The sequence below is a fragment of the Amaranthus tricolor genome, chromosome 14 (genome assembly GCF_026212465.1).
Source record: "Amaranthus tricolor cultivar Red isolate AtriRed21 chromosome 14, ASM2621246v1, whole genome shotgun sequence".
Taxonomy (NCBI): Eukaryota; Viridiplantae; Streptophyta; class Magnoliopsida; order Caryophyllales; family Amaranthaceae; genus Amaranthus; species Amaranthus tricolor.
The window spans coordinates 20,867,846-20,882,736 of NC_080060.1; the positions used below are offsets into that span (position 1 = coordinate 20,867,846).

At 39.0% G+C, this 14,891-nt stretch overlaps 1 protein-coding gene across 8 annotated transcripts; it reads right to left on the bottom strand.

Moving 5' to 3' along the window:
- Window positions 1–965: 965 nt before the first annotated feature.
- On the bottom strand, window positions 966–14,277 carry LOC130799135 (serine/threonine-protein phosphatase 7 long form homolog). Of its 8 annotated transcripts, XM_057662219.1 has the most exons (8): window positions 14,034–14,277; window positions 13,451–13,904; window positions 6,390–6,439; window positions 3,431–3,522; window positions 2,701–3,354; window positions 2,425–2,619; window positions 1,918–2,352; window positions 966–1,838 (listed from the first exon to the last, which is right to left on the bottom strand). In XM_057662219.1, exons 4-7 carry the CDS (start codon window positions 3,515–3,517, stop codon window positions 2,008–2,010), a joined length of 1,281 nt encoding a protein of 426 aa, XP_057518202.1. In that variant the 5' UTR covers window positions 3,518–3,522; window positions 6,390–6,439; window positions 13,451–13,904; window positions 14,034–14,277; the 3' UTR covers window positions 966–1,838; window positions 1,918–2,007. The 8 variants fall into 8 exon arrangements, 7 of the variants coding, with proteins under 7 accessions (XP_057518202.1, XP_057518201.1, XP_057518203.1 ...); XM_057662218.1 differs by lacking the exons at window positions 13,451–13,904; window positions 14,034–14,277 and adding an exon at window positions 6,518–9,137; XM_057662220.1 differs by lacking the exons at window positions 6,390–6,439; window positions 13,451–13,904; window positions 14,034–14,277 and adding an exon at window positions 3,642–3,779.
- Window positions 14,278–14,891: the final 614 nt, after the last annotated feature.

The window sequence follows — 14,891 nt, forward strand, 5'->3', positions numbered from 1 at the left end:
ATTTCAATGACATTGCGTATGACTGTGTATGACTTGCACTTCGAACAAAACATTGAGCTGATGACTATGATCCTGTGTATGAATAAGGAATCAAATACAATAATTTGTGCTCTTATATGTTGTATGGTGAACTTTATTTTTATATTAAGCTTATTTTTTAAAGTATTTGTAAAAATAAGTGTTACCCCAAAGTATTTGTAAAAATAAGTAGCGTTTTCCTTTGTATATTTCTTTTTTTTAATTGTTTGGCGAAACTCTATATAAGAGAAAAACGCTACCTTTAGCAGCGTTTTTTTTCCTTTAGCGTTTTTTTTTCCTTTAGCGTTTTGCAAATGGGTACAAGTGCAAGGGTTCACAATAAGCATAAATGGATAGCTGTTACATTAGGGGTAATACTGCGAAAGATTGAAATAAATAAGATTATTTAGCATTTTAATTCCAAGTATAAGATTGGGATAAACTTATGTCCCAAAATAAGCTTTCGTACGTCCAAGCCTAGCCTCGGGTAAGTCGCTGTTAGTAACAGCGAATTAAGGGAAAAAAAAATAAAAAATAAAAAGTTGTAAATCGCTGTTAGTAACAGCGACTTTCAACCTTTTTTTTTTTTTAAATTTAAAAACTAAACTAGCCGTTGTTATTTAGAAAAATAGTCGTTAGAATGTGAAAATAGCCGTTGTAATGTTGTATAAATAGGTCCATCATTTCTTATACTTCATTTTATCCATTTTACATCATTCTTATTCTTTTCCATCAATTGTTAAAGTTAACATAAGGTATTTTGTTAGTTTTATTATTGTAAATGTAAACATTATTTTTGAAAGTTCACTAACGTTAATATATTATATGTATTATGTAGATGTCAAAGGATCATTGTATTGAAAAGCTTTGTGATTGTGGTTATGAAGTTGAGATTAATACTGATTGGAGCGACTTCGATCCAGGGCGTGAATTTGTTGCTTGCCCTTTCTACTTGGCTGACGGATTAGGATGCACATACTTTCGCTGGATTGCTCCGGAGGGTACAAAATGGCAGAGAGACTTAATAATACGGCTTGAGAAGGAAAAACAAGAGCTTAAAGATGAGGTATTTAATCTAAAGAGACAAATGGATGATATGGCACATAGGAAAGAAGAGACTGAAAGAATTATGAGAAAGTTAACTAAGCCTTCTTAGTTACGGACGCTAGTTTAACTTAATGCATGAAGTATGTAATTGGATTTGGATTTGTTGAACTTGCTTGAAATTGTGTTGAATGTTGAATAGCAACATCCTTATTTGAATATGATTGTATGTTTTTGATTAAATTTATGCTGCATTGTTCGCGGAATGATTCATCGCCTAAAAGTTTGAGTAGTTAACATCAATTCACTCATAATAAACGTGTGATACTACGGTAAAAATATATACATGTACATATATGTTACAATTTACACACAAAAGAGCAACAGTTACAAATGAGTATGTACAAATGTTCAATAATTACAAAACTATTGTAATGCTAATCCTCCTCCTGTACCCTGTCTAATTGTGACGGTTTACGACGCCTCCTACGATAGTAAGATGCAGTCGCATGACGCTCGGGTAGGGGAGGGGATTGATAGTTTGATGATGTGGCACCCTGTGAGGACCCGACACCGTAGTCCGGACACGTTAAGTCAACCTCCTCAAGATGAACGTCGGGTTGATGAGCAGATGACTCGTACGCGTACGTAGTGGTGTGGGGCGCAGTTACTTGCGGAATGAAGTGTTGAAACTGCGTGCCTTGGAGTATGCCTTGCGCAATCTCCCGTACGGGCTCCTCTTGGGAGGAGCCGATGACTGATGCAATGCCCTGTGCCTGCAGTAAGACTTAATTATTAATGAAATGTTTAAAATGTAAGTTGTAAGGATAATAATTAAAGTTGAAGAATACTTACAAAGTGTGTCATCGTCGGTGCTGCGGGATTGTACTGGGATGCCGCCAAGATACCTCGTGGTGTCATCCATCGGCGAGTAATGGAGAGGAATCACGGCATGTAATCCGCCGTAGTAGGTGCGCCTGCAGCCTCGATCGGCGCACCTTGGGCAAGCAGATCTAGCCTGTGCTCCCAACGAGCGACATGCCGCCAGTTGACCTCTAGCCAGTTCTTGGGATCCTGACCCTTGCGAGAGTGGTGGAGCTCCGCTTCTGTGTCGCATGGAGGCGGGACGCCCTGTACCATCCCAAATTGGCGCAGTACGCGCTCAGGGAGATGCACTTCGACCATGTCGAAGCAGATCAGAGGTACAGATGCTCTCCACGCCCCTGACAATATGCCCGAGTGCTGAGGCAATGCAGCGTATGCCTCAGCGGGGTAAGGGTCCCATAGAAACTAAACGTGAAAATTTGATTAATAAATTACTCAATTTGATACTTATAAAACAAGTTGTGGTGAAGTTGTTACCTGGTCAGCACGTAATAGATCGAGTTGATCGCGGTAGAACCCCACGCCCGATCCAGTGTGGGTCCTTGTTCGTCTTTCAAAGGACCACCGCGATCCATATGGCACATGCGGGGGTGGAAGCAGTGGTGGCGCAAATGCACCACGACCCACACTCCTAATCGGTTGACCAATGAGAACATACTCCCATGCCCAAAGCTAAGAATTACCATTATAAGTAAGTAAAAGAGGTACAACAATATTATTACCTGTAGAATAATCATTATAACTTATTATTACCTGTAGAATAATCAGGGGACCAGCGATCTCCTTCACGTTCTTCTGTGAAGCTTCACAAAGTCTCCTGTACAGATACGCTAGGGCTGCCGAACCCCAGCTGTACCCGGAGATGACCTCCCATGGCGCATCAAGCAACGTCAAGTACAATAGTTGTACTCGGTTGCCAGTCTTGTCGGAGAACAAGACAACACCAATCAGATAAAGGAGATACGCCCTAGCGTATCTCTCAACGGTGGCGTCATCAGCACCTTCAGGGAGTTGCGAGAAGTTTTGTGCAAGCCATGTTACACGCAGGCTACTCCCTTTGGTTACCTCAGCCGGAGGTCGCACTCCTAATACTCTATGGACTTTATCTTGCCAACTTTCGAACTGGCGTGCATCGATGCACACGGCATGTCCCTCGATGGGAAGCCGTGTAAGAACAGCTACGTCAAGTAACGTGACGGTAGCCTCACTTATAGGTAGGTGGAAGGTATGAGTCTCCTGGCGCCACCGCTCGACTAAAGCCGTGAGTAGCGCCCGATCGACTCTCCCGTACGCGATCAGGTGGAAGTCATGAAATCTCGCAAGCTGAAGGTACGGGACGATCCGTGCGTCAATCGCCCATGGAGCTGAATCGGGATGCCTGGTGTATATGGTTTCCGTATCGGACACCTAAATCAAAATATTACGTTAGCTTCAATTTAAAGTATTATGAAGTAATAATTTCAAAAGGGGTAAGCTCAATGACCTGTACATCCCATAGCACACTGCTCCTGTGACTCGCCTGCATCATAAGGACACTAGGGTCCAGAGGGCCTGGAGCTGCTGGATCCATCTCTCCTGCAATTAAATAATAAGTAAGCCTTATGTAATCTACAATTAATTAAGAAGTACTGAAAATGTGTATTTGTTTGTTATATAATCCTTACTTTATATACTCAAATATATATACTATTTACCTTGACGTGCAAGTTCTAGTATTATGACCGTCAATACCACACCGTCGACAAGCGTTGCGTCTCCGCAATCCTTCGTCCATCTCGTTCGCGATCCTCCTGGACTTAGGTCTTCCTAATCCACGAATGTGATCTGGATCGTGTAACACCTCAACACCGGTGTATTGAGGCCATGCCCTCTTATCAATTAACGGCAAGAATATGCATTCATACGTGTTAACATAGCTCTGGGTCTTGTAGCAGGAGTCCACAAATCGCTCATAGGATAAGTGTCGTTTAATGCATACGGCAAGAACATGAGAACAAGGTAAATGAAATATGGACGGTTTGTTACAAGTGCATTTCATATCGCTCATATCCACACTTTGTATTTTACCACCCTTGGCCGATCCTCTATTACCACGCCCAGTCTTAACTTGGAAAATGCCTCGTCTGTAGTCAAATGCGATGATCTCATGGTAGTTTGCCTTCTCGGTGTTACGGGTGATAATTCTAGTGGCGTGTGAAGTGTACTTGTTTCCCCCAATTAACCACGCGTTTGCATTCTCGCATCTTTTTACAAAATAATCATTAACACGATAGAAGGTAAACTCCACAAGAGTGGTTATAGGCAAGAAACGCACACCCTTCATCACGTTATTGAATACTTCGGCCAAGTTCGTATTAGTAACACCGTACCTATACCCTCCATCGTGACATATTGACCATTTAGACATATCACCAACTTCATCAATCCAAAATAGTGCTTCACGATTAACAACACCAATGGCCTTCAATCCCTCGACGACTTTATTGGGTTGTCTTTGCTCTGCAGTCCTACCAAACATTTTCTTCAACTTCACATTACCCATTTGACGATTGAAGTTGCTTAACAAATGCCGCAAGCAAAACCTATGATGGGCGTTTGGAGGTTGCCATTCCGGCTCCTCCATAGTTGCTAGAATGCCCGCATGCCTATCGGAAATAACGCATAACCCTGGACTATGCATCACATGCTTACGAACACAGCCCATAAACCAAGACCACGCGGCTATGCATTCTTTTTCGACCAAAGCAAAGGCAAGCGGGAATATTCCCTTGTTCCCATCTTGGGCAATCGCAGTCAACAACGTATGGCGATACTTACCATACAAATGTGTTCCGTCAATGGCAATAACGGGTTTGCAATACTTAAATCCCTCAATACTAGGTTGGAAAGCCCAAAACACGCGTTGGAAAGTTCTAATACTAGGACGGACATACACACCGACATCATTATCTTCCTTAAAGAACCACTCAACTACAGTACCGGGGTTTGAAATTTGCAGTGCCTTCAGGAAGCGTGGAAGAAGAGGATAAGAATTTTCCCACGTACCATAGATAGAGAGAAGGGCTTGCTGTTTAGCACACCAAGCGCGCTTATAGGTCACTTCCACACCGAATTGGTCTTTGACCATTTGCCGGACAACAGAAACCTTAATTGATGGGTCTTGAGCAACACAATTTCTAATACGATTGTTAATCACGGAAGATGTCAAATGAATGTGCCCAGCTGACACGTTTTCAGTACTTAAAATACAACCCCCGTGCTTCCCTTTATAAGTAATTATCTCCCATGACGGTGAATAGGAGGTCTTCCTAGCCCTAAGCCTCCAACCACACCCTCTTTTACACTTCAACGTGAGCACGGTTTGATTTGAAGTCTCAGTTCTGTACTCAACGTTCCTACGAATATGATACAATCTAACAGCGTCTAACAAGACATCCTTGTTGTCAAACATCATACCCTTTTGAAACTCTCCTTCGTCGGTGTAGGTTGTATCACAATCCCAAGACCTCCAAGAGTTGTCCTCAAAGTGTTCATCTAGAGGGGGAACCAGTGCATAGGGTGTAGGAGCGACGATTGTGGGAATGTTTCCTAAGGTCATGTCATTAGCTAGAGCCTCCTCGTCAACACCCACATCGTCCTCAGAAGGAGCCTCAAGGAATTCATTACTCTCACTATTAACATCATCCCAAGGCTCATTTGTATCTTGTAAGTTAAAAGTAACATCATTTGAGACTTGAAATTGAACTTGATTGGGTTCATTACAAGGATAAGAGGAAGATGGAATAAATAGATTTTCGGTTTCTTGGGTGGGGAAGGGCGTATGAGAAGGGGCAGAAGAAGTTATATTCATAAATGCATTTGTTTCCACTACGTTCACATCTTCGTTCCCTAGGGGTACCTCTTCTAGATATAACTCTAAAGAAGGACTAGGGGTAGACCTTGAATACTCCCACATTGCATCTATAGCCTCCTCATCCTCAACCGGAAAAGCTAACAAATCTCCACTCAGATTGTATTTAAAACTTAAATTAACAGTACTTCTTGTAGTGTCAATGCCAATCCTAGAGCATATAAAATGTTTAAATTCATTCAAATCCATGTATGAGTTGCATGCAAACAGTTTACGTTTTCCCCCAACATACTTAACATTATTACTAGTTGATCGAATTGAACCATTCCAAAAGCATACAACGGTGACACGAAATGAAGCCATTTCTATAACAACACATAAAAAATCAACATCACCATCAACTTCATAAATATATGACCACTATACATTTTACATTCAACTAATAATTCTGGAACAAACTTTTAAAAGTGAGGATCAATGTAAATAACAACTACATTTGACATAATCGTAGAGCTCAAGTGTAAATGCCCACTACACATGACATACATTTTAAATTCACCACCAAATGAAAAAATTTATAATAAAAACGAACCTCAATTAGCTGTAGATCAAGAAGAATTACGTAATTGGAAGCTTGTCAACCTACATAATGTGAAAATTGATTAAAACACAACAAACCCTAATTTTTCGAATATTGAAAAAAAAAACAAAAAAAATTACCTTACGTCGATCTAAGAAGACTACAGCACTAATTACTGGTACAAACTTGAAACTTGATGACCTTAGTTGAAGGAATGAAGATCCTTACAAGGTTGGAATGAAGAAGGAGAAAGTAGAGATTTGCGGGTGAAAAATAAAATCGCGAAATGAAGTGAGGAAGAAGAAGGTTTCTGGAAAATTATAAACCTAAAAGTCGCTGTTACTAACAGCGACTTACAACTTTTTATTTTTTTTTCCCTTAATTCGCTGTTACTAATAGCGACTTACCCGAGGCTAGGCTTGGACGTACGGAAGCTTATTTTGGGACATAAGTTTATCCTAATCTTATACTTGGAATTAAAATGCTAAATAATCTTATTCATTTCAATCTTTCTAATACTGCATTATCGGATGCTGACCCAGTTGCAATTGAATATGAAGAAAGCGTTTTCTCATTTACTGCCCAAAATTCACTTTACAGCCCATTAGGGTTCAAAAAGCTATCGTCGACAACGTCTTCCCTAGAAGCTTATTTTTACAAAATAGTTTGGATGACACTTATTTCTCCAAATACATAAAAAAAAATAAGCTTAAATAAAAAAATTTCCTATATGGGTGTATTCTCACTTTATCGGATAAAGCTTACTTACAATTTAGCAAGGAAAAATTGTTTTCTAAAAAAGAATTATAGTTGTATTCAGTTTTCTACAAGGATTAATAACATATTCACTTGGCCTTACAACTGGAAACAAAAATTTTCAACATCTTGTAGAATGTCAACATTATTTTATTATTTTAATGTCATTAAGGGTGTATTTGGGTGAAAAGATATGGAGGGAAAGGACAGGGAGGGATTTGCAGGGATAAGGGATTCCTTATTTGGATAACAAAATAGAAGAAAAGGGATTTGGAGAGAAGGAATTTGGAGGGATTGAATAGAGGATTTTTGTTAAGATATCAAGCTTTCCAAGTTGAAAAATTTTAAAGAGAAAACTCTATCTCTCTTTTTTTCCCTGCCCCCCTCCTAAACAAACAAGTGCTACTTTCCTTTTATTTCTCTTCCCTTCCTTTCTCTTCCCTCCCTTCCTTTTCCTTTCCTTTCTTTTCTCTCCAAAATCATTATCCAAACTTACCGCAAGTGGTTCTGCACCATGTTTGACATGACGCAGGTTTCTTAGGCATTCAAGACCATAAACTTGGGAGTAGTTTTCATCAATAGTGTGTGCAAGCAAACAAGTGGATGTGGCATGGTGTGTGTTTGAGTGTGAAGTAGATCAGCAGATAGGAAGAATACAGAAGAGGAAGAACTACAGAAGCTACAGAAGGCACATTCTGAAACAAGAACAGAAAACAGAAGCCAGCCCCTGAAAACTACTGACCAGCCTACCTTGCAAGGGTTATCCAGAGCTAACCCGTGTACCTTGGGAGACATAGAGGGTAAAAATGGAATTTCAATACATGGACCTTTCCATCAAGACCTTAAGCGCCTCACAACGAACACAGTAGGACACCAAGAAAGGGAGTTGAAGGTCACCTAGTCGCAAGTGTGTCCTGACAGCATTGTCTAGTTGTTAGGCTAATTGTTTTGCTTATTTTATTGTGCACATGTTTTGCACGTGTTTGTTTTTAGCCGTTATTTCTAGTTTTATAAATTCCTAAGAGCCCTAAGGCTTTTTCTCCTTATTCATAAGTCTATAAGTAGGAGTCTAAGCCATGTAAAGATTTCAGATTTCAGTTTTGATCATTAATATCATTGGATGCATTTCCTTTGTCTTCCTTGAATATGTATGAACATTTATCAATCTTGAGTAGTGCAAGATTATCACCTTTTATAACTGAGAGTAGTCCTTGGTTGTAATAAGGGAATTTGGTGGCCTTGGAGAGTCAAAACTCCTAGTCTTTCAATTCAAGAAACACCCCCACTGCTGTAGTTTTTAGAGGGTCAAATTTAATTCCGCAAACAAGCCAATTTGACCTCATCATCGGGTCCAAATTTGGTTCAATTGGTATCAGAGCCTCAAAGTCCTTGTGGGGTTCATAATGCATTTGGTTTTGATGAGAAACAACAGCCAAAAGTCGCAAAAACAAGAAGAAACAGAAGCTGTCAGAAACTGACTGCATTTGGGGTCGAAAACAGTAGCGTTTTGGGGATCGTATTGTGATTGTTTTTCAAAACTTTTTTTACAAGGTTTTTCTAATTGAGTTGGGAAACGTTTGGCTTTGGAATCATTGGATTTGGTTTTGTGGTTAAGGAGATATGAATTTTTCTTTACAGACTGCCCAAAACTGATCAAATCAGGGTGCCTTGGTAAGTTGTCTTCGAAAACCTATCAAGATTCCTTTCTTTGGCCTTCATTTTTCATCACATTATCAATCACTATCCTATATTCATCAAACCACGTCATTTGTGCACTTTTACATACGTTTTATAGGTTTCTTGAATGACCCATTCATTGTGGTTTGCAAAGATACAGAATAGTTGAAGTTTCTTGTGTCTTTTGTATTTTTTTTTTCTTTTCATCCTTCATTTTTGAGTCTTTTTCATTGTTTCTTTTTTCACATTGATTCATTTTGAGTCTAGTTTTGGTTGGTCCTTTTGTGTAGTCATTGGAGTTGTGGAAAAAAAGATACGCAAGTGTTTTTGACCAAAGGTCACTTAAACAGTTCAGACTGTATGTGTGTAGTAAAATTTGATTTGTGATTAAACCACACAATATTTTTGAGTGATTTCAATTTGGGGTGTTTTTAGACATCTTGGGGTGTGTTTTCACCAAGTTTCATCAAAAGTAAAGGTGGTTTGGTTGGGTTCACAGTAGTAAAGGTCGAGCACACAGATTCTGAATTTGTGGTGTTTGTTCTGCTGTTTTCTGTTTTGTGCACAACAAAATTCCCAAACTCCGTTTTTCAGTCTTTGTTTCTTTTTCACCCTTTCCTTACTCTCACACTTCTTTTTGAGAGATTCTTGAGTCTTAGAATATGGAGTCACCAAACGTACACATGAGCATAAATGAAAGAAAGGAGGTCATAGCTTATGCTGTTGATAAATTTTCTTCTAAAAACATTGGAGGATGAAGAAGCAAAACTCAAAAGGTTAATAAGGCCTCGTGGATTTGATTTGGATGATTCGCTATCAATCTAGCATTGTATGAACGTTTGGAGGAGCTTTGGAGTCATCAAAAACACTTGAGGAAGTGCATCCTCCTTCAGGAAGATCGTTGGAAATTGCAGGATGATGCAAGCCATGTTGCTGCACAATCAAACAGCACGCCGTTGAATTTTTCTCTTGATATCAAACAAGAACCATCAAGAGACAGCAATAATGATATTAGCCTTGAGAGAATTGTGGAGACAAAAGGTGATGAAATTGCTTATAAACAAGAGGAACTTGACTTGTATTCAAGAGTGGCTCCCATCTATGATGAATATCCAGAACCATACAATGAGGAGAGTAGTGAAGAGGTTGTTGAAGCACCTTTTGTGGATATGATTGATGATCTTAAAGGAGATATTGAAGCACCTTGTGTTGAGACTGTTGAAGATCTTAAAGGAGATGTTGAAACACCTTGTGTTGAAATTGTTGAGAGTCTTAAAGACCTTGAAGAAGTTTTTGAGACAATTGGTATGGAGAATGTTGGGTCAAAAATAGAGTGCTTAGAAGTGATTGATTCTCATTCAAGATATGAGATTGGTTTACAAGTTGTGCAAACTAGGAAGCATGAGTTTGTCAAGGTGGATTTTGTGCCTGAAAAATCACCTTTAGCGGATTACGTTCATGTGGAAAGATTTGTTGAGCTTAATCCTACAAAACTTCGAGGTAGAATTTTTACTCAAAAGGGTAAAGTGCAACAAGTTAGTTGGAGTTGTGGCAACACTAGCAATCTAATCAATTTGGTGAGCTTGTTTAACATATGGGTTGGGATAATCATGCAAGTAAGAGCAAGAAACGTGATTCTTACATGCAGGTGGACATTGGGATACATAGTTTCTAATTTACTTTGATCCAAATGCGAGCCACATTCTGAACTCAGCAAAAGAATACCAAGTGTGCTCAATGTACAGAGGAGCAGCTCAAGAGTACAGCAGCAACAGATGAATCATTATGCAAGCAACAACAGAAGACTTAGAATGTAATTGAGGTTGTTGGGAAGAATACAGCAGCAATAGATGAATCATTATCCAAGCAACAAAATATTAGAATTTGTGTAAGCAGCAGCAGCAGGGCCACAGAACATCGGGCCATCACAGCAGGCCAGCAATAGGTTTCCTGATTTAGATCACAAGCAAGAGGATCAATACAGTAGTCCAGCACGCAGAATGTGTGCACTGGTATCAGCAAATAGTAGCAGATGCATTGATCAGCAAACAGTAGTTCAAAACAAGTTGTGTTCAGATGTAGAACAACAGCAGCCAACAAAATCAATAGTACAGCAGTAGCAGATGCATTAGATCAGTGTGCACACTGTGTTCAAGTTAGCATTCAGATCAATAGCAACCAACAGGCAGCATGTGTGTATTAAAAGTTAGAAAGGCAGCAGGTCAGCAGCTGTGCAAAAGCTGAACAACAGCAGCAACATGAATGCAGATTAGTGTGCAAGGTTTAGGAGCAGTTAAACAAGGTGGTGTTGATCAGTGAGCATTTGGTCTGTACAGATGAGTACTTGTAATACGTATTCAGTAGCAACAGCAGGTCTATTGGGCATTAGTTTCAGCAAGGTGAACAAGGTCTGGGATGATTATTTGCAGCAGCTGAGTATTTGCAGCACAGCGTATAAGGTGATCAATATTAGTTAAAAAATAATCGTAGCAGCTGATTATTTGCAAGTGGAGTAAATACTTGATGGTTAGGGCAACAACCAATCATGGGGAGTTAAGAATTGAGGATAATTCTTTTCTAAGAAGGGGAGTTTGCACCATGTTTGACATGGCGCAGGTTTCTTACGCATTCAAGACCATAAACTTGGGAGTAGTTTTGATCAACAATAGCGTCTGCAAGCAAACAAGTGGCTGTGGCATGGTGTGTGTTTGAGTGTGAAGTAGATCAGCAGATAGGAAGAATACAGAAGAGGAAGAACTACAGAAGCTACAGAAGGCACATTCTGAAACAAGAACAGAAAACAGAAGCCAGCCCCTGGAAACTGCTGACCAGCCTACCTTGCAAGGGTTGTCCAGAACTAACTCATGTACCTTGGGAGACATAGAGAGTAAAAATGGAATCTCTATACATGGACCTTTCCAATAAGACCTTAAGCGCCTCATAACGAGCACAGCAGAACACCAAGAAAGGGAGCTGAAGGTCACCTGGTCGAAAGTTTGTCCTGACAGCATTGTTTAGTTGTTAGGCTAATTGTTTTGCTTCTTCTATTGTGCACATGTTTTGCATGTGTTTGTTTTTAGCCGTTATTTCTAGTTGTCTAAATTCCTAAGAGTCCTAAGGCTTGTTCTCCTCATTCATAAGTCTATAAATAGGAGTCTAAGCCATGTAAAGATTTCAGATTTCAGGTTTGATCATTAATATTTGGATGCACTTCTTTTGTCTTCCTTGAATGTGTATGAACATTCATCAATCTTGATTAGTGCAAGATTATCACCTTTTATAACTGAGAGTAGTCCTTGGTTGTAATAAGGGAATTGGTGGCCTTGGAGAGTCAAAACTCCTAGTCTTTTAATTCAAGAAACACCCCCACTGCTGTAGTTTTTAGAGGGTCCAATTTATTTCCGCAAACAACCCAATTTGGCCTCATCATCGGGTTCAAATTTTGGTTTAGGTTCCCACCTAGGTTAGGTTTTGGGGTTGAATGTAGGAAACCTTACCATTATTGATGAAAATACGTGAAAACATTAACAAAATGATTGTTTTCGATTGACGCTTGATAGAAAACATCATTACAACTTCACATAAACAAGAAGTGCACATGGTATGATGCGTCATTTTAATATAGTCCTTTGTAATCTAAATAAAAGAACTATAAATCTTTGATCCTGTTGAAATAATGGACAAATATATCTAGAATATAAACTAGCTGATTTTCCTTGCAGAGCCCTTACCTAGGCAGCACTGTCGATTCTCAGAACAATTAGAAATCGACACCATGGAGAGCATAAAAAACCACTTTCGTTTCTAACTATGATTAAAAGTGCCGAAGCAGCTAAGCATATTCTCAGGCAAAAATGAGGTCAAGAATTCATCCTTTCAATAGCAACTTCTTTCAGATTCTCATTCTCCGATTTTGCTGTCACAGGTAAATCGACAAGCGAATTTGGAGGAGCGAAATACATGCGTACTGACATTATGCAAATAATGATGCCCAAGAAGAGCTGCAACACTAAGGGATTCTCATAATTTCTAGAAATGAAATCCAGAAAGAGCAAGCAAATACTTGTTTAGGATAACCCTGAAAGTCCAATATGTTTTCATTCCAGAAGCACATGAAGACACAATTCAATAAGAAAACACATCACAACTCAGTCAAAAGAACGAAGCAACAAGAAACTACCCAAATTCTTAAATGAGATGGTCTTATGGTGAGACTCTCTATTGGGCTGACCCATGTACATTTAATCTATTAAAGTGATCATTTATAATTTTAAAAGTGATCAATTAGAGAAATGAACTAATTATATGTGCCCGTTTTATGGTGAGACAGACTCGTACAAGATGACTTGAAGAATTTTGGTGGATAGGAGGGATGAGGCCTAGTATTGTGCAAAAAATAAAAGTATAAGGGCATGCAGTGACAAACCTATAAGGTTGGCTTGAAACTGAACAGATAAACAAACAAAATCATCGTCAGGAGCACTGCGATTGAAGTGGAATAAACCTCAAAGTTTATTTCATATTTATTAAAACAAAAACATTAAATTTGGTATTGCAATTACGCAAGTTATCTGATTCCATGTATTTGTTGAAAGAAACTATAACGATGCATTTTCGGTTCGAAGAGTATATTTAGTTACCTTCACAATGTTATCTGCGTACTTCATTAGCCAAGAAATTAGCAGCCGTGAAGAGCCTAAATTGAGAACGACCATCCAGGTTGTCAAGCTATATCCATCGAATAGGCATTGCCACGATGGTCCCTTTTCAAACCCACTCGTAAAATCATCTAAAACTAGGCGTGCCATATTGAATATAGAGCCAAATCTGGGGAAGAAAAACGATTTGGTGAATCATGGCCTGACATATAACATTGTTCAAATAAAAACTCGAATGAGTGCTACTGTTTCTAGATAAGGTACATAAGCTAAACTTGTGCAATAGCAAAAAGTAATAAGTAGAATAGGAAGTTAAAACAAGAAAAGGGCTCTAAAATTAAATATGTTTATCAGTACAAATAATCAGGGAGATGTCATAATTGAGCATGGTAAGATCCTCCATGTACTCTCAACAGAAGGTGAAGCCCGGACCTCCCTACAGAGAATTATGCTAGATATCACCAAGTAATTTTACAAACACAAAGGACAATACTGAACAATAAAGTTGCTGAAGGTGCATGAAATCAATTTTCCAAGCAAGAAGAAGATGAAGAATGGAAATTACCTTGAAAACCTCAGCGAGAAAGGGAACAGTTGCGTAATCATACTTGTAACTACCATTACTCTGTGACAATGTAGTTAAAATGCCCTGCCACACAAAATGCAGCGACTTTAAATCTAAAACAAGTAAATCGGTCGTTTCCTAATATACAATGTTCAAATGATAATCAAGACATATGTCAAAAAACAATATCAATGACACTAATTTTAAAAGTGCGCCTTAAGTTCATCACATTTGCCCGAAAGGTTGTCACCTCTTAGCAAGAAAAACTGATGAGAAAGTACCCTCTTCTCTCAACAGTAGATTCTATTAGGATTTGCGACTTTTCCTATGGCAGAGTCCCAGCCCTAAGGGGGACAAATGAATGTTGATAGGGCTATTAGGACCTTGTTGTGAATGGGCTATGGTAATGGTGAAGAAACAAAAACAAAACAAAGTGCAAAGAAAACAAGAAAAATAAAACACAACAATGGAAGAAGCAAAACACACTATATGAAGTATCTAAGGATACCTTCCCTCAAACAAAGTATCTTATCATTAATATACTCATTTATACATTAATGACTCACTCTCCCAAAGCAAAGACCTCACCTTTAGTGGCGGTCTCTCTCAAAATCACTAATACAATGAAGAACTCTCTTAGATAAAACCCTAGTTGCTTCTAGTGTATTAGCTTTACTCACAGAAACCTAATGATGCTCTAAGACTTCTTAATATAGACATAAAACACATTAGACAAACCTAACACAAAAGGCTTAAATGCCCAAACAAAAAAGTGACTCAAACAGAAAGCCATTGATTGCTCGCGCTGCATATTGCTCGATCGAGCGTGCCCAGCTCGACCGGTCGAGCGCCTGTCTA

What these genes read in the sequence shown, in the direction of transcription:
- LOC130799135 (XM_057662216.1), bottom strand. Translation starts at nt 6,160, where the DNA reads ATGGCTTCATTTCGTGTCACCGTTGTATGCTTTTGGAATGGTTCAATT. An exon ending in ACTAGAACTTGCACGTCAAG is followed by an intron (nt 3,523 to 3,641) that starts GTAAATAGTATA and finishes ATTTAATTGCAG; the next exon opens with GAGAGATGGATCCAGCAGCT.